We start from the raw sequence: 24,934 nt of genomic DNA on the forward strand, positions 1-24,934 counted from the left end.
AGACTCAGAACTAGCGCTGAAGTGACCAGTCGATTAATGACTATTTCATAATTGCTCAACAATTCTGGTTGGTTAAAAAATATTTCTTAAACCACACAGAAGTCACAGGTAGTCGGAGGTGAGTGGATAGTTGGACATACAAAGCTCAGGACATTGACATAGGAGACCGTGGTTAAAGTCCTGCGGCCAACCTGTTGTTAAATTTAAATCTAGAAAAATACTTTGGTTAAGATTAGGAAGATGGTGGTTTTGGTTAAGGGTACCCTGTGGAGATTTTGAACACTAGTAGTGTCATGTAGCAATGCTTTTCCAAGTGGGTCCTCGTTTTGTTTGTATCACATGCACAATACACATTCCTGCCACTGTAAACAATGCAATGCATTTAAAAAAAAAAAATCTGCTTTGCAAATGTTTTATGAGGCTGTAAATGCATTTAATGGATTTATTAGGCCTCAAGGACACAATGTTTTTAGTAAGAAACACTGAATAAAAACAATTGTTTGTTTACAAACTCCACAGGTTAGCTTTAAATATTACGTAAATGTGTTCTGTTTCATGTCACCGGTGACTTTTTCGGTATTTAATCAAGATGATGATCTTCCTGAACAGTGAGTTGCCTCAACAGAACCATAAAAACATTAATCATATTTCAGTTGCCACAAGCACATATTGTAGGGAAACAAATTAAATGTGTGGTCAGTGAACAGTTTGCAGATACGTTTATTATCAATATCAACAAAAATGTCCTCAGTATGTTGATCAAAAATGTAATCTGCAACAATTTCTCTCAAATTGTATTTGCAGTTGCAAATTAGTATAAACATAACTTTTAGGAGACAGGGTTGCAGTGTGTAAGATCAAACTTGGTTTTATCTTCGGTCACCACACCCTTCGTGATGCATTTCCCATGCAGTCAGAGTCTTTAAGACTCCACAGCCATGTTAGCTTTTCCCCTTATAAAAAAAAACTGTTGAAAAACAACAACAACACAGCATTTTCTATTTGATGAATATTTCATTGATCAGTTTGGGTGTTTACCAAATTGTTTAGTTCATATCAGAGCCTATGTCTAGTAAGCACTGAAGACCCAGATTATGCCTGTATTAAGATGTAGAGAAGAACAGTGATGACCTGATTTACTTTGCTAATTTACTAATGTTCTAATTTGTAATGTTTTCCTTTTTCCTGTATAGACGAAATCATCTATCCATGTACATTTCTTTACAGTGTGGAGATGCTGTAGTTCTGGCAAGGCAAAACTTTTAAGATGTACATATTCATGAACCAAAATAGCAGGTGTGCTTGGAGACGCCGTCCGTGTGCCAAAGACCTACACCTTTGCACTGGTTGTTCCGCTTGTGCACAAGGACCTAGGACTTTTTTTTTTATCCCAAGTAAAAGAAAAAAATGCCTCAATTCCATCAGTGATATTTCAAGAAAAGTTGGACAAACATCCAGTTTATAAACTCTAAAGCTTAATTTAAGACTAACTGTATTTACCAGATTTTAGGAATGAAAATTCCAATCATTCAGTGTAAGACTATTTACATCTGACCTGATACCTGAATGGAACGAAGGGAGTGTGGGAACGTAACCTGAAGAGACGGTTAAGAACACTCACTGTATCAGAACTAGAATGACACACAAACATTTACATTATGTGGGTCAGGGTTGATAAACTGATGTGTCTGCAGTCAGAATCCGCTCTTCCTCTCTCCCTTTATCTCATTTCCATATAAGCTATTTAGAGTGTGTGTTTTCTGTTTTATGCAGAGTGAGGATCTGAGTATCTGAGGTGAAAACTGAGCTTCATACTGATCAACATGACCAATATTATCATCTGAATCTGCCCACAGGCCTGAAAACTCACTACCTCTCTATCTGTCTGTCTGATTGTCTAGATGAATTGGGGGACTCTAAATTGCCTGTATGTGTTGTGATGACCCTAACAATCAGTTGCACAAATAATATTCTAAATTCTGCGTTCACATGTACCTTAATTTTCCATCACTGATATTGTACATCTTAATATCACCCAGTTCACCTTGTGTTATGCCTCTATTGGTTCAGTGCCTGCCATTGCCGTTGCACACAACCGCAACCTGCGAAACTCTAAAAGCTTTGCCATAGATCGTCAAAGAGAAATTTGTTCTTATTTCTCACTGGATTGAGATTTTAACAGAAGGAACAAAATTAATTTTCCATTTGTTTCTACACAAACTGAGGTATGGACTCTTGCTCACATACACACACTCACATTTTCTTGGAATTTAAAGCAGTTCTTGCCTATTGACAAACCAGGTATTGTGTTAGTGTTTTCCAAAAGGACAATACCTGGCTGACACCCGGGAAAAAAAATTAAATATATAAAAAATAATACAGTCAAACCATCACACTGAATGGTTGTCTGTGATAGACTTGTGACCAGGAGCCGGGATAGTTAATGTCCAGTTTTCTACTAAGCTACCTGCTATAGCTCAATAAACTCCCCACTGGAAGGGTTTCAGGACAAGCACGGCAGACACAACTCGAGCCACTTTGAGTTTTTATTGTGTACATATACACAATAATCATCCACAAGCTAGTTATATGTAACGTTTTAGCTCGTCAATTAACTAATCAATTAGGTTGCTAGGTTGTAAACCTGCAATGAAAACACAAAAACAAACATCAGAATTAACTGATGAAATTACGCAATCATGAGATATTAATTCTTAATCTGAATTACTAGCAATGCTAGTTTACAGACACTCACCAGCAAGCGTACCAATCCTGATCAACAACAGAATGAAAATGAACCTAGGTGGCGCTTGCGCACTGACTAACTTCGCATATACAGATACACAGTCTGGTGACTAGGAACGATAATAAAACATATCTGTAACCTAGTAAGATTATAACATATATGAAATATAACAAATATGCCTGCATTTAGAATAAGATGGTAAATATACACACTTATTTCTTCAAATACCCCAGAACATACCCCATACATACGCAAAACAAATAGTGACACCTGCTGGAAAGTTCTACAGTTAAGCAACCAATCAGCTTGTTTTTAAACCAGGAAAAACATCAGTCAGTCAATCAGATTGCAATTAAGTCAGTTAGTAATCAAACAGCCAATCAGGCATTCCAGTCAGTAAACCAGTCATTACCATCCGTCTCCATAACTCTCAATCTACATCTGTGTTCAGATCATAAGCAGGATGTGAGTCACACACACGCCATTGTTTTATCTTTGTGATACATTCATAAAACCTGACACACACAATCACACACACTGTGGCTTTTATCTGTATGTCTACAGGTTTTCATCCAAGCAACAACCTCCTGTGCTGAAAAATGGAGACAAAGCGGATGCTTTTAGAGCACTGGCATGCACCTGTCCATTTCACCTCACGCAGCACCTTTTCCTCATGTCGCTCCCTCCGAGCCCTACACTATACTATGATATATTATACTACACCTTACTATACCATACAATACTATATTACACCACATCTTTCTATATTACACTACATACACCTATTCTATACTATGCAATATCTAGGAGAAATGTAATGGACATAAAGAAATGTTTAATTTGTGCAATGTCTTTCAGACTTGGCAGACTCTGGTGTCTGGAAGTAACAATAAAATGTCAACCTTGTTGATGTTCTCAAGTAATACACACACATTATTTGCCTCCTCTAAACCATATTATAATATGCCATACTATATCTTAATATACCATAACATATTATACTACACCATACTATAAATGGTAAATGGACTGTACTTGTATAGCGCCTTTCTGACCACTCAAAGCGCTTCACACACTACATATTGCATTCACCCCATTCACACACCGATGGCAGAACTGCTCATCAGTACCAAGAAACGAATTCATCATTCACACACACACACACACACACACACACACACACACACACACACACACACACACGAAGGCACAGCCCTCGGGAGCAATTTGGGGTTCAGTTTCTTACACTTCGACATGTGGACTGAGGGAAGCCGGGATCGAACCGCCGACCTGCTCTACCACTAAGCCACAGCCGCCCTTCACTATACTATGCTATAACATAATATATTGTAGTATAATATACTATACCAAACCATACTACACTATACTATATCATACTACACTACAATATAACATACAATACTATACTACACTGTATCATAGTATACTACACTATACCATACTGGCTTGTACTATCTTAGATATTGCGGATTGTGAGCCAACAGAAATACATTCCTGGACTAACTTCACTCTGTCTCTGTCTCTCTGTCTGTCTGTAATTTAATAATATTCCCATACACCAGCTGGGTCACTCGCTGTGTAAAAAACGAAGAGACACAATCATCAGAAACAACCAGAACGTTCAGAGTTGCAGCTCCGACAATTTATCTCTCCATAAATTCAATCTGTTGTGAGGAGAAATGTGATCTGACCCAAACGACCTCCAGGCTCTGATATTAAATTAGCAGGGGAGCTAGCGTTTCATCTAACCAAATCATAACCAGGCATGACACCGAGAGTTGAGGGTCAGCCTGACCTTTGACGTCTGACCTCTATCTGTGCTGCTGTGGACCCCTGCTGTGGGTACTACTTTACTTCCTTCCTACCAAGAAACCATAAAGGAACTAATGCAATAGTATTATTTTCTATGTGATAAATATCCATCTATAGTAATTTTACATATTGTTGGCTGGAATGAATATGAATCAGCTGATAATGTCTGCAGGGCTCTGAATCCTGCAGGAGACAAATACCTGCCAGCACAGAGAAAATGTCTGTGTGTGTGTGTTTCAGTATGTGAGGGAGGGGGGTGATGGAGCTGTGTCCAGCAGTGACCTTTGACCTTCCCGGGGTCACCTCCTCCATCAGAGGCAGAGATGAGATACTCTCTCAGTCTTCCCTCTAGTGTAGAACCACATTACTGTTCAACCTTAATATGATCAGGTTTTAATGCAGCTGCAGATATTTTGTGTTGAAGTGAAGTACACTGCAATTACCAATGTTATTATGGCCTGAACAACAGTCAAAAAGACAAGAGAATAATACAAACAACAAAAATCCCACACAGCAAATCCCCACATTTGAGAAGCTGGATCCAGAGAATATTTGACATTTTCACTTTATAAATGACTTAAATGATTAATCAATTGTAAAAATTGTTGTCTGTTAATTTTCTGTTGATAGACTAATCATTTAATTGTTTCTGCACGAGTAAGAAAACATTAATACAGCTTTATTTCTTAATAAAAAACTCTGATACTTGATGTGGTCAAGAGAGAGAGATATCCAGATTAATCCAAATTAAAAACCCTGTAGACTGACCAATTTTTATGTAAATTCAGAGTTAGTGATCACCAGTTGGCTATTGAAACAGTGATTAGACAAAAAAGATGTTTGTGTCCAGAGTGAAACAGAGGAAGTGGAGACAGAAATTTATTTTCCTACAGAATACCCAATATTTTAAACTGTTCGTGTGTTCTAGGTCTTAGTATGCGCGGAACATAAATCCTAAAAGTGTTAATTCCACCTGGAAAGCATTGGCAGTGAGTTGCGAGACCACGCTAGTGGGATTAGCCAATGGATATATACAGCAGCTCATTTATAGCAAAAGGAATCAATATGGCGAACACAATGAGAACCACATCACTGGACAAAGAGTGGTGGATCAGACGAAAAACATAAACAAGCAAACGCTAAACCATTTGTATGTATATCACACAGGGACAGTGCTTGAGCCTCTGCTATGAAGTTTGTTCATGAGTGCATAAATGAGCATAAGCTGCAGTTGTCCAGGAAATATCCATAGCCCTAGTAGTTGCTCTCACCACCAATGGATTGACCTCCAGGGCTACTGAGAGCTACCTTATGTATAAAACTTTAAAATAATTCAGAATTACAGCCAATGATGCACAATTGAATGTTAAAATTTTTCACACACAAAAATTAGTTTATTTTGTTTCCCTCGCTGTACCAAATATATACCAAACCATGGCTTTTTTTCTGCTGTTACACCCCTACTGATCATAAATCAAGTCTTATAAACTGTAATACACATATTATCCTATGTTGTTTTTCTGATTTTAAGTATTTCTCACTTTTATCTAAGTGTTATCTGTTTACTACTTGTTTCATTCCATTCACTGTGTGTGTGTGTGTGTGTGTGTGTGTGTGTGTGTGTGTGTGTGTGTGTGTGTGTGTGTGTGTGTGAGGAGGACGAGGGTGCTGTGGATCCTAATGGCATCCCCTGACACTGCTAGGGACATAATTACTGCACACAGAGACAGGTTTATGTTTATGTGGGTTTGTATGTTTGTGTGTCAGCTCTGGTCTGGGAGGTTTTGCAGCTGTGGCACCGAGCAACAACTGTTGTCACCTGCACATTCTGAACTGTGTGTGTGTGTGTGTGTGTGTGTGTGTGTGTGTGTATGTGACAGGCGAGACAGTAGACTGAGGTGATGAGTCTATCACCGTGGTAACAGCCTGCAGCCAAGTGATTCTGTCTTCTGTCATCTGTCTTTTTCCTTTGCCTCCTCTTCTCATCTCGTCCTCTTTTGCCTCCTCTCCTTTTTTCTTCCTCTTTTCTCTTCTCCTGTCCTGACCTACTTTCTTCTCTTCTACTTTCCTTCCCTCCTTTTTCCTTTCCTCCCCTCTTTTCTTCTCCTCAATTATCTTCCATTTCCCCCTTATCACCTCTCCTCTTTGCCTCCACTCTTTTGAGAGAAGGAATGATTACAGCCACCAATAACCCTGTCAACATACATACTGTATGCCATGAGTGCCGTATTATGATAGACTTGAAAAAATCCGACACTATCCTTTAACTTAGCTCCTCCCCCTGTCTCAAATTATTCTGCAGATTAGTCGATTATCATTTAATATATATAATGTAAGAAAATTGTGAAAAATGTCCTTTAGAGCCCAAGATGAAGTCTTCAAACTACTTTTTCAGATATTCAGTTCACATGTGATATACAACAGAGAAAAGCAGTCAATCCTCACATTGGAAAAGAACCAGAGAATATTTTCTTCTTAATAAATTACTTCTAACGATTATGAAAATTGTTGTCTATCACCTTTCTGTTGATTGACCAATCAATTAATCCAGTGAATGCAGCACTACTTTCATTAGTTAAAATTTAAAGCTGCAGATAATAAATGAGAATTTTGACAAATTTGACGATTACTTGTTTTAGTCTATCAAATGAGAACGTCAAAAACATTCTCTGGTTCCAGCTTCTCCAGTGTAGGATTTGCTGCTTTTATCTGTTTCATATCATTGCAAACTGAATATCTTTGGGGTTTAAGTTTTGTGAACAAAAATAAGACATTTGAAGATGTTGCCTTGAGCTCTCAGAACTTGTGGTCGGCATTTTTCACTATTTTCTGACATTTCATAGGCTTAACAATGATTTATCAAAAAAATAAATAGATAATGAAAATATTTGTTAGTTGCAGCCCTGACTTTGTCTTTATAACTCTTCACTAGGGCTGCACAATAAATTGAAATATTATCGAAATCACAATATGGCTAAGTGCAATATCCAAACTGCAGAAGCTGCAATTTTTTTGAAAGGTAAAATGTGTGAGAAAACAGCATTATAATTACGTACTGTAGTGCTGCAGAGGTGCACTGGCCTACAAATCTTGTTCTCCAGATGTAAGAAAACATGTTTGTTTGGTACAGACTCCAACAAATTTCACATCGCCATGATTTTAATAGTTTTTTCAGTGAAAATTAAAATTGTGATGCAAAAAATTATCATTCCCACTAATCCTAAATCATATCGTAATCATGATATCTGTCAAATCACAATATGATTTTGTTTACCATATCGTGCAGCCCTACTTTTCTCTATTATATTGGGTCATTGTAGAATGATGTCGGTGACTGAAACAAAAAATCTGGTATTATCTGAGTACTAATATAAATCATTTTACGTTCTCAACAAATGGAGAAACAAATGATAAAAATCTCTATCTCAGCAGCTTTGAAAGAACACTACACATGACAAAAACATAGCTACATTTGTTATCATGTATCCTGATAAAGTTGTAATCCGTAAAATTTCAGCTTGATAACCCGTGGTTACCATGGTAACAGCAAGTGCAGTTTAATACTAAAGCAAAGTCTCGTTTCCTTTGGCTGTTTCAGAGTAAAAGCCTCCCCTTGTTTGCCAGTTGAACACTTTTAGTGTGAAGCAGTAGCAGTAGGAAGCTGCGTTTGTATAAGCAGTAACGTAATCCAGCTCTGACATGGTGTAAAGAGAGTGGACAGTAGAATCCAGCAGAGTAATGGCGGACTCTGCCACTACCAATAAAAACTACTATTTGGAGGGGTAATTACTGAATGGGAATACACTGAATGGCTATTGCAGAAGCAATGCTGAAAATCAAAATTGGGGTTTGATTTTATGGGGGAGAAAATATAACTTTAAAAGGACAGACCTTTAACTGCTTAGTTATATCACAAACTACACACAAATAGGTTTTCAAAACAGTACATCCTCATTCACGATTTCTTTAAATGGATTTAACAAAAGAGTTTACAAAATAAACAGATGAAGGATGGAAGAGAAAGAGTTTTTTCCTCCACAGCAGAAGAATATTCATACTCTGCTCTGTGTTTGAGGCGTGTGCTAACAAATTTAATTCTGCAAAGACTGAATGAAAGAAAGACTGCTGTCAATAGGAGAAAAATGAGCTGTGAGAAATGAGACATTGTTGATATTAACTGGCCTAAGAGAAGACAGTGTTAGAGCCACTTTTTAGTTTATTCTATTATATTTTTCTTTGATTTTTGAATCAATTATAGTTAATGAGCTATATACAATAGCTATCAGCTATTGTAGGAGGAAATAGAGAGGCAAAGTCTACAGGCATGAAGCTGGTGGATCAAAAGAGAGAAAATAACTAAAAAAGAGAAAATAATTAAATCCAAAGTACCACTAATTACTAGAACTGTAAACGTAAATGATCCCACTAGTATATTGTGATCAATTTGAATTAACAGAAATGTACTGCTTAAAGTTTTTTTTATATGTGTGAGTGTAGTAACTAGCCACAAGAGAAGATCTATCAGATCTACCTGCCTGTGTGTCCGTCAGTGTCAAAGTTAAACTATCGAGGAAATGTGACAAAAGATAAATGGACTGGGAAAATAGGTGTGTGTATGTGTGTGTGTTTTCTACCTGTACTGCAGGTGTCAGTCGTTTCCTGGGGAGAAATGTTTCTCACCTTATCGTGTGTGAGTGTGAGAGAGAGAATGTGTGCACACTAAACATCAAACTGCTTTTAACACCATGCACGCCACAGTATACTGGCATTACACGTGGACTGTATGGCACTCATTAGAAAACGCGCACACACACACACACACACACACACACACAATGATTAACCTACATTCAGAGTCACCAGAGCAAAACTCCTTAATTCAACAGTACATAAATGATAAATGAGATTTTAATGTTTCTTAGATCAAACCACATGAGGCTCCGCAGGTCACTTGGGAAAATGATACCTTAATTTTATACTTCAAACACCCTCAAACACTTCACAGTAATTTAAGGTGAAACGTGAACAGCAGAAAATGATTAAGTCATTTTTGATCTTTGATAAAATGTTGAACATCTTCAACTGACTCCACGTGCTTTGGACTCCTGCTGTTAGGTCTGACAACACACGTCCTTATATCAAGGATCAGCTTGATAGGTATAGTTTCTAAATGAGTTTAAAACTCAACATTCCTATAAGAATGTAATAACACCTGCTACATCTTAGCACAAAATCTAGTAATTAAATTAGGTTTTTTTAAATGTTGTATTTTATGTCCCTACCTGCTGTGATGTCATCATCCGTGACATCCATTTCCTCCTCAGGAGCCTTGGTTTCTATTGGCTGAGCCTCAGGAGGAGGCGGGGCTGGAGGGGAGGGCTCAGTGGTCGACCCAGCTGAGGAGACAGAGAGACAAACATTTTAGTTAATATTAAATATCAGCCTGTATTGTCACATGAAACAGACGGACCACCAGGTCAGTGTGTCTGTGTGTGTGTTTCATGTTCTTATATCCCAGTGGGAACTTTAACCTGAATGCACACTAACCCATGGGGACTTGTGTCACTGTGGGGACAAAAATCCCCAAAAAAAGGTCCCCATGGAGATTGCTTTTTGGGGGTTAAGACATGGTTTTAGGGTACAGGTTACAATTAGGTTAGGGTAAGGGTTAAGGTTAGTTGTGCTGGTTAAGGGTAGGGTAAGGGGCTAAGGAAAGCATTATGTCAATGAGTGAGAGTGTGTGTGTATGGGGGGTCGAAATACTACACGCATGTACGTTTGTGTACTTTTAGTGCAGCTGACCTTTAGTCTGCCTCTTTATCTTTTTTCATCAACACACGTACATGCGCATGCTCGTGATTCTTCCAACATATAACACATAAAACGCACGTAAGCACGCACATGTGACTGAATATTTCGAATTAGGAGGTTGGTGATTTGTTTCCTACGCAGGGTGTTTATTAATTAATTTATTCTAAAAGCTGTTTGATTCCAGATCAAATCTCTTTCAGAAAGACTGTCAATACAACACTATGTCTGCACTGTTATAAATAGCCTATAGTTAGTACTGATACATTAAACATGTATCTGTACTGTATACGAACGAACATACGTGCGTGTGGTATTTCAATGACTCTTAACACCCCCTGTCGTGTGTGTGTGTGTGTGTGTGTGTTGTTAATAAGCTCATCACACCAGGTTTCTGTGTTGATCCTTATTATCAGGCTAACTGTCCTGGTTAAGTAGCTAATAATGGTTTATTGGGCCTCCTCCTTATCTAGAGAGTTAATGGAAACACACACACAGATGACCCCTTTATATTTAGTGTTTTCATTTAGGCCTTATCTCTCCATTGCCCATTAAGAGTGGCTTTTCATTAGTGGCTGGGTTAATGAATGATGCTGCGCTAATGAATGAAGCAAGTAAGGTTAAGAGAGCCTTCATTGGTCTAATCTCTGGGAAAAGCCTAATTAATGAATTACACACATGCATACACACGTATAGTCACAATCCCTCATCAGTGTTTCCCAGTGCAAGAAAACACCAGCCAAAAAAAAAGCCACATGAGTTCACGAGGATACCCTGAGCGCATCAATATAAAAAATTGTAATTACACTGTGTGTAATTACATTGATTAATCCTGCTTAACATGGTGCTTCATGTTCCAATTAACCTGCTCACACACATTGCTGACAGCTCAACATAATGACTCTGTACAGCTTTATATCTCACACACACACACACACACAGAAGGCAGATACACATCCAGGTTGTTTATTATCCGTAAAAAACATTAAAGTGATAAAAACTTGAACATAATTAAAACATAACTGATGCGTCACTGTGATTGGACAAAAATTTGACGGGTGTTTCTACATAAACAGAGTTCTCTCCCTTTCACTTCACTTTCAGTTCACATGAGCTGTACTGACATGAAAAAACAACAGTGTTTAGTGCCAAAGCAAAACACCAGAAAGAACCAGTTATACTAAAGATACATGTGGTCAATTATAGTTTCTGATTGGCTGGTAGGTGTCACTGTGTTCACTCTGGATGATCTTGTCAAGTCTAATTTGTTTGTACTGTTCAAAACAAAGTTTGCCTGAAAGGGCTTTACAATCTGTACAACAAATGACCCCCTCTACTTTAGATGCTGGAATTTGATAAGGAAAAACTGAAAGAAAAAAAAAATGAGTGAAGCCGCAGAAAGAGCAACAGAGGTGGGATCTCGCTTCTCAGACAGACAGACAGACAGCAAACAGATATATATACGAAGCAGAAAGAAGTGGCTGTAGTAAAAAGACAATGTAGAGCAGCAGAATTACAATATACCACATGGGAATTCAAGTACAGTATCTCACAGAAGTGAGTACACCACTCACAATTTTGTAAATATTTTATTATATCTTTTCATGTGACAGCACTGATGAAATGACACTTTGCTACAATGTAAAGTAGTGAGTGTACAGCTTGTATAACAGTGTAAATTTGCAGTCCCCTCAAAATAACTCAACACACAGCCATTAATGTCTAAACCGCTGGCCACAAAAGTGAGTACACCCCTAAGTGAAAATGTCCAAATTGGGCCCAAAGTGTCAATATTTTGTGTGGCCACCATCATTTTCCAGCCATTACCCTCTTGGGCATGGAGTTAACCAGAGCTTCACAGGTTGCCACTGGAGTCCTCTTCCACTCCTCCATAATGACATCATGGAGCTGATGGATTTTAGAGACCTTGCGCTCCTCCACCTTCCGTTTGAGGATGCCCCACAGATGCTCAATAGGGTTTAGGTCTGGAAACATGCTTGGCCAGTCCATCACCTTTACCCTCAGCTTCTTTAGCAAGGCAGTGGTCGTCTTGGAGGTGTGTTTGGGGTCGTTATCATGTTGGAATACCGCCCTGCGGCCCAGTCTCCGAAGGGAGGGGATCATGCTCTGCTTCAGTATGTCACAGTACATGTTGGCATTCATGGTTCCCTCAATGGACTGTAGCTCCCCAGTGCCGGTATCACTCATGCAGCCCCAGACCATGACACTCCCACCACCATGCTTGACTGAAGGCAAGACACACTTGTCTTTGTACTCCTCACCTGGTTGCCGCCACACACGCTTGACAACATCTGAACCAAATAAGTTTATCTTGGTCTCATCAGACCACAGGACATGGTTCCAGTAATCCATGTCCTTAGTCTGTTTGTCTTCAGCAAACTGTTTGAGGGCTTTCTTGTGCATCATCTTTAAAAGAGGCTTCCTTCTGGGACGACAGCCATGCAGACCAATTTGATGCAGTGTGCGGCGTATGGTTTGAGCGCTGACCCCCCACCCCTTTAACCTTTGCAGCAATGCTGGCAGCCCTCATACGTCTATTTCCCAATCACAACCTCTTGATATGACGCTGAGCACGTGCACTCAACTTCTTTGGTCAACCATGGCGAGGCCTGTTCTGAGTGGAACCTGTCCTGTTAAACCGCTGTATGGTCTTGGCCACCGTGCTGCAGGTCAGTTTCAGGGTCTTGGCAATCTTCTTGTAGCCTACGCCATCTTTATGTAGAGCAACAATTCTTTGTTTTCAGATCCTCAGAGAGTTCTTTGCCATGAGGTGCCATGTTGAACTTCCAGTGACCAGTATGAGAGAGTGAGAGCGATAACACCAAATTTAACACACCTGCTCCTTATTCACACCTGAGACCTTGTAACACTAACAAGTCACATGACACCGGGGAGAGAAAATGGCTATAAACAAAACATAATATACATAATTCTTTAAAGTGACTTTAAAGAGTAACTGCACCCAATCTAATAATCGGACTTGCCCTGCCAACCAGTGGTGACTGTGATTTTTCAATACTTTGTGCAGCAGTGATGTACCATTGCACTATAGTACCACATCACAGCTGGGTGTGGTCACAAGTACAACAGACCACACCCAGCAGTGATGTTGGGTGTGTTTAGAGGTTCAAAAGACTTATACATCTCAACCCATTAAGGCTAGTGCAGTTATGTTTTTCCTTCTTCCAAGTTACTATTTAAGCATATTGAGGCGAGTCTATGTAACTTTTGCTGAACAGCAACCACTGTGTCCGCAAGTGGCACATATTGAACTTCCCTTAATTTCCCAAGATTCTCTTGAATCATTTGACTGAGCAACCCTGTCACCTAAAAGATACATTTATACACCAGTTTGCAACAGCAAATATGTTTTGAAAGAATTCAATAATGCTGAATTACATTTTTTATCAACAAGGAAATGTTTTTAATGAAGGTATCTGTTTACTGACACTGTATTTTATTTGTCTTCCTACAATATCCACTCCATGATCTAAAGCATGATTAATGTTTTTATGGTTATGTTAAGGCAGCTCAAGCTCTTGGTTAAGGTTGGGGAAATGTAGTGGCCTTAAAGGTCCAGTGTGTAACATGTAGGAGGAGCTATTGGCAGAAACAGAATATAATACTTACAAGTATGTTTTCATTAGTGTATAATCACCTGAAAATAAGAATCATTGTGCTTTCATTACCTTAGCCCTGACTAAGGCCCTTCTCCCCCGATCGCTCAGTTTGGTTGGGCGGCCGGCTCTAGGAAGAGTCCTGGTGGTTCCAAACTTCTTCCATTTACAGATGATGGAGGCCACTGTGCTCATTGAGAGTTTCGATGCTGCATGTACCCTTCCCCAGATCTGCGCCTCAATACAATCCTGTCTCGGTGGTCTTCAGACAATTCCTTGGACTTCATGGCTTGGTTTGTGCTCTGACATGCACTGTTAACTGTGGGACCTTATATAGACAGGTGTGTGCCTTTCCAAATCATGTCCAATCAACTGAATTTACCACAGGTTGACTCCGATCAAATTGTAGAAACATCTCAAGTATGATCAGTGGAAACAGGATGGACCTGAGCTCAATTTTGAGTGTCATGGCAAAGGCTGTGAATACTTACGTACATGTGATTTTTTCATTTATTTTTAATAAATTTGCAAAGATTTCAAACAAACTTCTTTCACATTGTCATTATGGGGTATTGTTTGTAGAATTTTGAGGAAAATAATGAATTAAATCCATTTTAGAATAAGGCTGTAAAAAAGTGAAGGGCTGTGAATACTTTCTGGATGCACTGTATCTAGAGAAGCAGCGGGTCCCCTTCCACGGAGGCCACCATGTTTCTACAGTAGCCCAGAATGGACAAACCAAACACTGGCTCTAGATAGGGCCTTACATGTTTCTCGCGAGTTTCACGGCCACCGTAGTTTCTCCTACACGCTTGGGAGTGTGATGCAAGCAGTATTCAAATGGTTACAATATGCTATTTCACCGCCAGATGCCACTAAATCCTACGCACTGCTCCTTTAAATAAAATTTCGAGAAAGTCAGCATGAGAACCATGAGATGGGATGTATTAATTTCGATATTTAGTAACCTAAACCTAACCAAATATAGGACATGAATGCCATCTGACAGGAATGTTGATATTGCCCCAAATTAAAGTAAATGCCAAAATTATATAAAATTCTTCTTCCTACATTATCAGTGCATGGCAACTACAGAATGGTTAAGGTTAGGGAAAAATTATGGTTACTGCAAATAAACTCTGGTTAAGGTATGGTTACGGTTAGGCATCTAAAACACGCAAGTTTAGGGAAAGATCGTGGTTGTGGATTTTAAAAAAGCTAACATTAATTGCAGGTCTGTAACAGGACGCAAACTCAGGTTTCCTGCATTTGAGTTGGACGAGCTACATGCCCATCCACCACCCCGACCTCCACACCTGTACTTTTCATCTCACTACATAAAAAGTACACACTACCTCCTGCATTGGCACTTGATGCAAATTGTGAGCATGGTCTAATATTGCACACATTCCTGATGGATTACTTTGTATGGATGAAATTATGTCACTGTTATAACTTTCCAGACTTATAAAATTGTGTATCATAATAAATCACTGTGCAGATTTGGCTAATTCTATTCTGCATGTGTTGTTTAAGGTGGTTCATCTTTCATTTACACACACACACACACACACACACACACACACAGGCTGCCTATAACTCATCTGTTATAATATAAGTGATATAAAAAAAAAATAGAGGGAGGTGGAGGAGGGGTGGATGACAGGGGGAAGGTGGGGGAGGCGTTCTGCCCTGCTCCAAGGTCAAGCTTGTCATGTCAGCCATGACACATAGCTCCCAGCATGCCTTGTTAACCTCCCAGATCTCGTGCTCCTCTCTTCTGTCCGTTGCTCTCTCTCTGTTTAAAACATGTGCTTCCTGTTCTTTAAATCACAGTGGGTTCTCCTCTTTTTCAGCTTTGTTTCTTTTCTGTATTTTTATTATTTTTTGCAAGGTTAGTTTTAATAACTATTGATAAAATGATCAATGGAACATTTGTATTTCATGGTTTTTCATGTGAGATGAGGCAGGTCAGTTTCCGTTTTAGCATTTGTATTATTTATTCTTGAATTAATTTTGAAAACGTTTCACCTTTTACACACATTTCAGATATGTAACCCGTCTATTCTTATTTTTCGATTTGTTTAAAAACAGCAAGAAGACCTCCCACCTGTGTCTGCTATTTCCAACATGCGACTGCTATTTCTGTCATGTTTCTATTTATATTCAATTTTCATTACTTAGTTCTTACATTTTTTGGGGTATTTTTTTTTTAATAAATGTAATAAATAAATAAAATATACAAAATATTACAGAATAATATATAGAAGAGATATATAGAAGTTTATAAGGCTACTCAACTTCCCCTCCATTCACCCAGCAATGAGGAATTAAGGAAGAAAGGAAGGAGGGATTGGGAAAAAGAAGGATGGAAAGACAGTAAAAGTAAGAAACAAATCAAATCGGAGAATGAAAAGTCAAGAGGAGAAAGAGTCGAAGGGGAGCAGGAGAAGTGAAAAGGGGGAGGTAAGTAGGAGGTAGAAGAGGGAAAAGAGGAAGGAAATGAAGTGGAAGAGAGGAAGGAGGAGAAGTGATGAAGAGACATGCAAAAAAGAAAAAGGTGAGGAGGAGATGAGAGGAGGTGGATCGTTAACAGCAGCAGGTTCATGAGTTGAAAAAAAAACCCCAGAGAGGATTGGGCGATCGAGGCAGACAGTAAACTAAAGAGGAGGAGGAGAGGAGTGGAAAGACACACACAGTTTGATGCTTAAAACTATGTGTGTTCATTCCTGTATGAGGGTGAACAATGCAGGGGACTTTGTTTAATCAAGTGTGTGTAGAGCCCCTCCTTATCTACTCTAGGTTGACTCTTTCTTTGGGCCTCCACTGCTCCCAATCTCCCCCTGCAGTTCTGGAAGTCTTCCACCCCAAAGAATAAAGGTTCATGCTCATGTTTTATTGTTAGAACTTCTGTGCAGTATGTGCGGCTAGCACAGGTTTCCAAGATATGGTCACTGCTCCCGCCTGTTGTTCACCAAGAAATAGTTTAGTGTTAATTTTTGAGCTTTAGAGGTGTTGGTAGATTTTTAAACTTTGGACAGCACTAGGCCAGCTGTTTCAACCTGCTTTATGCTAAGCTAGGCCAACCATGTCCTGACTCCAGCTCAGTACTTAACAGACAGACATGAGATTGATATTGATGTTCTCATCTCACTCTCAGAAAGAAAGCTAATACGAATGTTTCCCAAAATGCTGGCCTGCTTGTTTAAGGTGAAAAGCAGCTAATCAGACATACAGCAGTGACGATGGAGACGGTGTGGACAGTTTATTTTTTCTCTCTCTCTCCCTCCAAGTGCAGGTTAACAACTCCAGCTAGCCCTATTTCCTTTGTGTTAAAGACTTCCAGGAGAGCTGAAAGGTCATGACCACTGCTTTGTGTGTGTGTGTGTTGACAGTGGGACTCCATCACTGACTCAGTGACATTTCCTTGGCACTAAAAGCTAATGGATAAATACAGGTGTCTGCCTTCAAACACCAACCACTCTACTGCTGGAGAGGAGGGGGGGACGACTTCGTCATGCTTTGCTGTAGCACCAAATCATTTATTCAGCTTTCTCTGCACCCCCAAGTTTGGAAACCACTGCACTAATGCAAACTTTTACAGCAAATGTTGCTCATTCCAGGTCATTCCACACCGGTTGGACTTTATGAAGTGTGTTTGATGTCCGACACTTGTCATTATGGAACAAATATACACTTTCATTTTATAAAATGAAACAATCCACACCGACACTAAAGCGTGTTAAGATGCAACCCCCACCATTTTTTATGCTTAGAGTCAATCTTTTTTCCTCTGGCATGCTTCCTTCACATACTATTGTTCAGATTACACATATCTCCTGCTGTCTGTGTGTTGTAAACTTATTAACTACTGCATATCTCTAATGATTGATCAAGGCCTGGAGACTATTTGCAAAAAATTGTTACTTAGCCTGGTGAAGACAATTTGTTCTGCCGGTGTCCCCTCATGTGCTGCGCTGCTGACAGGACAGCTGCTTCTGAGAATAATTAAGCTCTACTGGAGGTCAGAGTTGGTGTGGATTGAATGCTTGAGTAGAGCTTACAAAACACTGATGCCTAAATTTTGAAGTGAATTCCCTAGAGAACAAGCTAAAAATGTTATTGCTGATGGAGAAAAATAAATAAAAAGTTTTGATGTTCATCAGCATGTGCTGTGAACATAGTCTTAGTTTTAGACCTGATTTGAATATTGAATTCATTGGAGCCTTGTGGACTGCGGACACAACACTGTGATACAGAAACAACATTTTTAACCTTCAAATCCAAAGTTCAGAGTGATGTTACTGCTGCTAGTGCTGGTTAGCTTCAGGGCAAAAGTAGACCTGCAGTTTTTATGTGATGGAGGAAGACGGGGTCAAGAGAATTATGGGTCCAAAACATGGGGTCACAGATCAGAAAAGGTTGACACACCATGTTTTACAGAAGGAAAAAGGTTGGACTGTGGGTTTAAAATGTGTGGAAATTACATATTTGGTGTTTTAACAACAGACAGACCCAAGAACAGCTTCAGGTTTAAAGGATATCTCCTGAGGATTCAACACATTCCTGGCTTTCCCATATCAGGACCAGTAGGAGTCATCTTACTGTCCGTTCCCATCCTGCTGTGCAGCACACAGATCAAATTCAATGACCCTTTAACCTCGCTCTCTCTCTCTCTCTCTCTGTTCACTCCCCCCTCCAGCCTCCGTCGTCCCCTGAGGTCACCAGCCCATCGCTCCCCCCACCTACCCCGCCTGTGGTACTGCTGTGGTAACACAACACTGACCGGTGGCCGTTTCCATGGCAACTGTTCCCCTGAGAAACCCCCAGCATCCTCAGCAACCACAGGGCGACTCCTGAACACACACACAGCATTTCAGAAGGCTGTTTATAGTTAAAAAAAAAAAAAAAAGATGGAGATTCACCTTTCTTCCCATCAGCAGGTCTAACTATAGACAGAGATGGAGACCAGGGAATATACAGAAGACAGACAGAGAGAAAAAAAGACAGTGAAGGAAAGAACGAGATAGACAAATGGATAGAGAGAGGGGGATAGAGATAGCTAGATATCTCAGAAGTCGGTCTTGTGTTGCAATCATTAACAGCTGTTTCTCCAAGTTAAAGAAACAATTGACCAATCATAGCTTTGTAGGTGGGATAAAGAATGGGGACATCATCTTCCTAAATAGCTAGCTAGCTACCTTGCTACATCCATGAGTGCCAGAGAAATGGCCACAAAAAACTGTGGATGAGATGCACAGATGAGATTGTTGCAAGTCGATTTATAAATAGCAACTCTTAAATCGACATATTTCTTTGGTCGACATGAAAAATGATAAGCTAACTGATCCACTACCACGACCGAATACAACGTTGGCTGGATGGATACGACAGTCACAACTGATTAGGACAAAACAAAATAAAATAAGCCATGCTCCCAACAGAAATCAGCTAACATGAACAGGATGTCAGACTAAATTAATGGCAGTCAACTTTAAGTGTTTAGGAGCGAGCTACAGAGGTCTGGTAAGCTTACTCCTTTATAACTCCACCCCCTCAGATTTTCAAACTTGTAGTCTTCAGCCCCAACCAACCCTGACTCAAGTGAAATCACTTAAGGCAATTTCTCTGGAGCCACAATAGGCTTTTTACAACGTTTTTCACATTTGCAGTAGTTCTCAACAAGACATGTGTAAAATCTGAGCAGTTCCCCACTCACAATTAGAATGCTAGCATGCTAACGTTGGGATGTTACTACTGCATGTTAGCATAGAGTATGTAAAAACAAAGTGAGCTTTAAACAAATATTTTCATTGTGTGAAATTAAAAAAACACCAAGACCCAAACACAGATTTCTTACTCTCTCTCTTTATTTCAGATGTAAGCAGAATGAGGTACTTACGGGAGCTGACAGTGTCCACATACTGAGGCAGGTAGGGAGCCCACATGTCAATGGTATCCTTTCGTCCTGATTGGCCAATCCTTCTTAACTCAGCCAATAGTAGAGCTTGTGCTGCTTCTCGCACCTAAAACCGCAAAGAGGGTAAAGTTATGACTGACTATTCTGATAATTATAATTTTGTCTCGTATGGTCTTCAGGTCAGTAGCCATGTTGGAGGTTATGCTAGATTGTTTTTAATGTCCATAAAAAAAGATCAGAAACAGTTCATTTGTTAGATGGTTAATAGTAGGGAAAACAAATAAAATATGCAACATTACAGATACATTTATTAAAATGTCCTCATCATGTTAACAAAAAAACAGTAATCCAGGCAACATTACATTTCTTTCAAAATGTATTGGCTGTTGATAATTCGGAGTATATAAATATCACTTTTAGGAGACAGGGTTGGTCTGGAAGGCTTAGCTTGGACCTGTTCATACAATGTGTGTGTGTGTGTGTGTGTGTGTTACCTCCAGACAGCGGTCCTGCCATCTCCTGGCCAACATCTCCAGCAGAGGAGGTCTGAACTTGTCCAGGCCAAGGAGGTCAGGGAGCATCACACAGTGCATGGCTGCCAGCTGGCTCCAACCTGCACACACACACAAACATACATAACCATACACAGTCAGAAAAGACTACAGGGAGGGCCAGTGGATAATTCTTTATTTCAAAGCCACTCACATGCTCATACACAAACCTCACTGCTGTCACATAAAAACACCTTTTTCATTTCATGTTATACATGTGGAACTTTTGTTCTGATGGTGGCTAGAGGAAAGGTCAAGAGGTTGCCAAAATAATTAGGATACATTCAATGGGGACCAAGAATATCCACAGCCAATTTTATTGGAATTCTGGTCAGCAGTTATAAAGATATCTTGCTAATGAACAGAAGTGTTAGCTAAACCACCTCATATAGCAATCATGTTGGAAAGTGAAAAACACACTGCAGACATGAGACTGTTATCGATCTTCTAAAGTCACACTTGGAAAGATAGCAAATAAGCGCATTTCCCAAAATTTGAAAGAGTAACTAAACCCCAAAACCACCTTTTTCAGCTGAAAACCAATGTATTTGGGTATGTAGTAGTGTTGTTGCTGGATTCAGGTCCAAATCTTGACATTTTAGTGCAAAGTATTTGAATTCTACATATTGTATTATAAATATGCATAGCAACTACCCTCTACTGGTTGAAACAGAATCAGATCAGAATCAGAAATACTTTATTGATCCCGAGGGGAAACTCTTTTGTTACAGCAGCTCACTATCACGTCAGTGCACACAGGAATAGAAGTACTAAGCAAAAAATATAATACACTATAATACAGGTCAGAAAATAAATTAAGTACCAAGTGGGTATAAGTATAAAATAAAATAAGTGTGAAGTACAAAGTGGGTTTACCGGTTGATGATGATAATACGATATAAGGTAATAGTGCATGTTAACTGTAGCTTATTAAGATTATGAGACGGAGGATATTGCACAGCAGTAATAGAGGTATCAATAAATATCAATAAATAGGGAATTTTAAACTGAAAAGAGTATATTGCACAGTAGTATTAACACAGAAAACCCGGCTATTGCAATTGAATTTTGCTATTGGCGGATCTGGTGGCAGGTGACGTATGTGGTGGGCGCTTTCCTCACCAACCCCACCACCCCCTCATATAAAACTAACGTCTCCGACTGCAGGCTGTGGAGAGAAGTATTACTGAAGAGTGAATTGAGGGAATTGCATGGATTGAGTATAGTGATTAAGTAGTAGTAGATTGTACTGTTAGCATAATTATTTTAGTGTAAATTTTATAATTAGTTGTGTTCATAGTATTTAATAGGTTAGTTAGCGATTTTAGACAGTTGTTAGGATGTTAGATTTTTCCCGTTTTAGTTGTTGTAGGTTAGCTTTAGTAGTAGTTCAACTTTGTGTGTTTGATAGTTGTTTGATTTGGCGTTAGTTTTAGTATTTGTTAGCTAGTGGCCAGAATGGGTCAGCACTGTTGCTTTCCCGGCTGCAAAAACACCTCCGAACTGCACAGCTGTGGAGTGACTTGGCGTGTCTTAGCCCCCCGACTCCCAGTCCTGCCCATGTTGATACTTTTTTCACATTCTAGAGGAAATTTTTGAATTTCCAGAGTGGAGGCACTTCAGCCAAAACTCTGGGGTCTAGTTACTCTAAACTATTCCTTTAAGAGTGTTAAAGTCACTGTTTTTATATTTTTTAAGGTTGCCCCTGTTTCTATATGACAGCAGTGAGTTTCTTATATCCATACACACACAAACTTTGTACTCACAGTAACAACAGTTAAAGACAGGATGGGAATATTATTGGCTATTATGTGTGGTCTTGGTTAGAGCAAAGTTATTATTTCTGCTAACCAGAGCCTGAGTATGTTTGATGGTATTTAACAGGTAATCAAAAGATATACAGCACTGCCAGGTGGATCGACAAATGCCTCATAACATTAAAAATGTCTTGGTATCACTTTAATAGCCAAAGAGCCAAAATAATTACATAAATTTATATTTTACACCAAACACCAGAGAAATATACACCAGCTTTTACATGTCTGTGTCAAAAAATTGACCAAAATGTTTATTTGCTGATACTCAACATAAATCAAGCGCCTCATTCACATATATTGTTTCAATATATGGTTTCCAGAGAAGATGCATGTATGTGAAATGCACTTGAATGGACACTGAATGGCTTTTAAGCAGGAAAGAAATTCCATACAAATTTCTTTGCCAAGGGCAAGACCATGTTAACTTACCTCCATCACTGAATCATCATTGACAGATAAAACTCAAACCGGCATATTACAAACATACTGCATTCAGTAATATTCTATGTAGAGGTTGACAGATTTATTGTGACGAATCTTACAAAAATTAAATATAAAATATTTTGTGAAATATTTCACATCTGTCTTATACCATAATAACCAAATTGTCTCAGTATTGGGAAAGGATAATCAGTCAACCTCTAGCTGCAACATTTGAAACACTGTCTTGCAGAAACCTCAAACGTAAAGTTTTAATTAGAATAATTTTGTTAAATTAGTTCCAAAAAATCAAATTCAATACTTATTAAACCCTGACCCCTTATTCTATGTTCAGACTATTCCCTAAATTTTTACCTAAAAAACAGTGAAGCAAACTCATGCTGGGGAAGAAATTCTGTCAGCCCACCTGCTGACACAGGAAGCTCCTCTGCTATTATGGGGTTTCTTGAGCTATTAAACGAAAGATGGGTTATGATACCAATATCATATGGCAGATCCTGCTTCAACATTTTACCAGATTCTACAAGCTACAGCTCAGGAGTGTTGATATAAAGTTGATGTTATAAAGACAGCATTTCCCCAGTCACACTTCTGGTCTGCTATCCTCACCATACCTTAAACTTGGGTGCGTGACTTCACTGGGTTATGCAATTACTGTAAGATGCTGTACTATATGCCACTTTAAGGACTGTTTTTTTTTTTTTTAAGTTGCAGACAAAAAATTACAAAGTCAGGCATTGGAAGAATCAATACTTTTAGCCTTGTTTTGTATTATCATCTGGTTAAAGTGGGCTAAGAACAGAGACAATTAACAATGCAGTCATTTACCACAGAATTTAAAATTCATTTTAAAAAAATTCTATGGTAAATGAAATTGAAATGAATGAAATATCAGATTGATCTACTGTATTAAAATTCCTTCGGCAGACTATTCCCCATGGGTTGAGCAGAAGACATGAAGGCTTTCTTTTCCATCATTGCTGCTGCTAACAACTATTTTTGCTGCTGCTGCTACTATTACTAACACCAACTATTCCTGCTGCTGCTACTATTGGTGCTGCTAACAACAACTATCCCTGCTGATGCTACTAACTACTACTAAGACGTAATACAGCTGCTGCTGCCGACAACTATTCATAATAGTATATACTACTGATAATAATAAGGTTTCTGCAGGACAGTTTTTTTGGGGGGCAAAACATAAAAACTTGACATATTTGCTACAGTTGCTGTTTACCCCCTACAGAAAATTTCATATAATTTTAGTTCTAAATATTCCTAAATGTACTGGGAAGGAATGAGCCTCTGTATGCATGCTTGCTGTTTTCCGGTATAAGTAAATAAAAATAATCCTGACCAGCTCTGTTTTAGGCTCTGAAAATTGGAAACTAAAAGGTTATCAGCTTTGAAAGGCACTTGATTCCCTATAGAAACCACAAATGTGGAACAGATTAAATCATTTGAGCACTTTCACTGTATGGGGCAATAAGCCTCCGGAGTAAAAGCCAACATCTAATAGCTGTTTAAAAAGAAAAAACAGCATTAGGCTCTGTCAGGGACACAGAAAGACTCCAACTATAAACTACAATGATTAAACTTTAGGCAATTTACAATGAAACTTACAGTGGAAAAAAGTTTTTTTCAGTTTTCTGTCTTTTAACTTCAAAACACAATTTTTGCAAAGTATCCCTCTTCAAAATTAGTTAGAGTACAGAGTCAGATGGATGTGCTGGAAGTGAAAACAGAGTGACGGTTAAATTTCAGTCGTTGCTAAGCACAAATTAGATTTTTTTTATTTGGCCCATTTAAATTGTTTCTGTTGCCTTGTCTTTTTTCCCCCAGTAACACCATTTCATCAGGTGGAAATAGCAAGCATGCAAACAGTGAGCATAGAGACACTGAAAAGTCAGGACACATGGACATTTAGACAGACAGGTAGATTTAGAGACAGAAAAAAAACAGGGGAGGACTGCACAATAGTGCCAACAACTGAAAAAAGACAAAAGACCACAACATAAGGACTGTGGTCAATGCACTCTCAAATGTATCACTTCATCACTTCTAAACATCAGTAAAGTCGGCTTGTTTGCTGATGAAAAAGCTCTTTGTCTCACCAAATTTTGCTGCAGTAGGGAACTTGTCCTGGTTGCCTGCAAGTTTAATTAACTTAAATTTAAATT

At 38.9% G+C, this 24,934-nt stretch overlaps 1 protein-coding gene across 3 annotated transcripts in view; it reads right to left on the minus strand.

Moving 5' to 3' along the window:
• Positions 1 to 24,934, minus strand: part of LOC122865207 (WD repeat-containing protein 7) — a 174,773-nt gene that overhangs the window by 87,407 nt on the left and 62,432 nt on the right. For all 3 annotated transcript variants that reach the window (XM_044173313.1, XM_044173312.1, XM_044173314.1), the window contains 3 exons: positions 20,440 to 20,558; positions 19,928 to 20,051; positions 9,862 to 9,975 (listed from right to left, as the gene is read on the minus strand). In XM_044173313.1, coding sequence (XP_044029248.1) covers positions 9,862 to 9,975; positions 19,928 to 20,051; positions 20,440 to 20,558 — 357 coding nt within the window. The remainder of the gene's footprint in view (positions 1 to 9,861; positions 9,976 to 19,927; positions 20,052 to 20,439; positions 20,559 to 24,934) is intronic.

This window comes from Siniperca chuatsi, linkage group LG18 (assembly GCF_020085105.1).
Source record: "Siniperca chuatsi isolate FFG_IHB_CAS linkage group LG18, ASM2008510v1, whole genome shotgun sequence".
NCBI classification, from domain to species: domain Eukaryota; kingdom Metazoa; phylum Chordata; class Actinopteri; order Centrarchiformes; family Sinipercidae; genus Siniperca; species Siniperca chuatsi.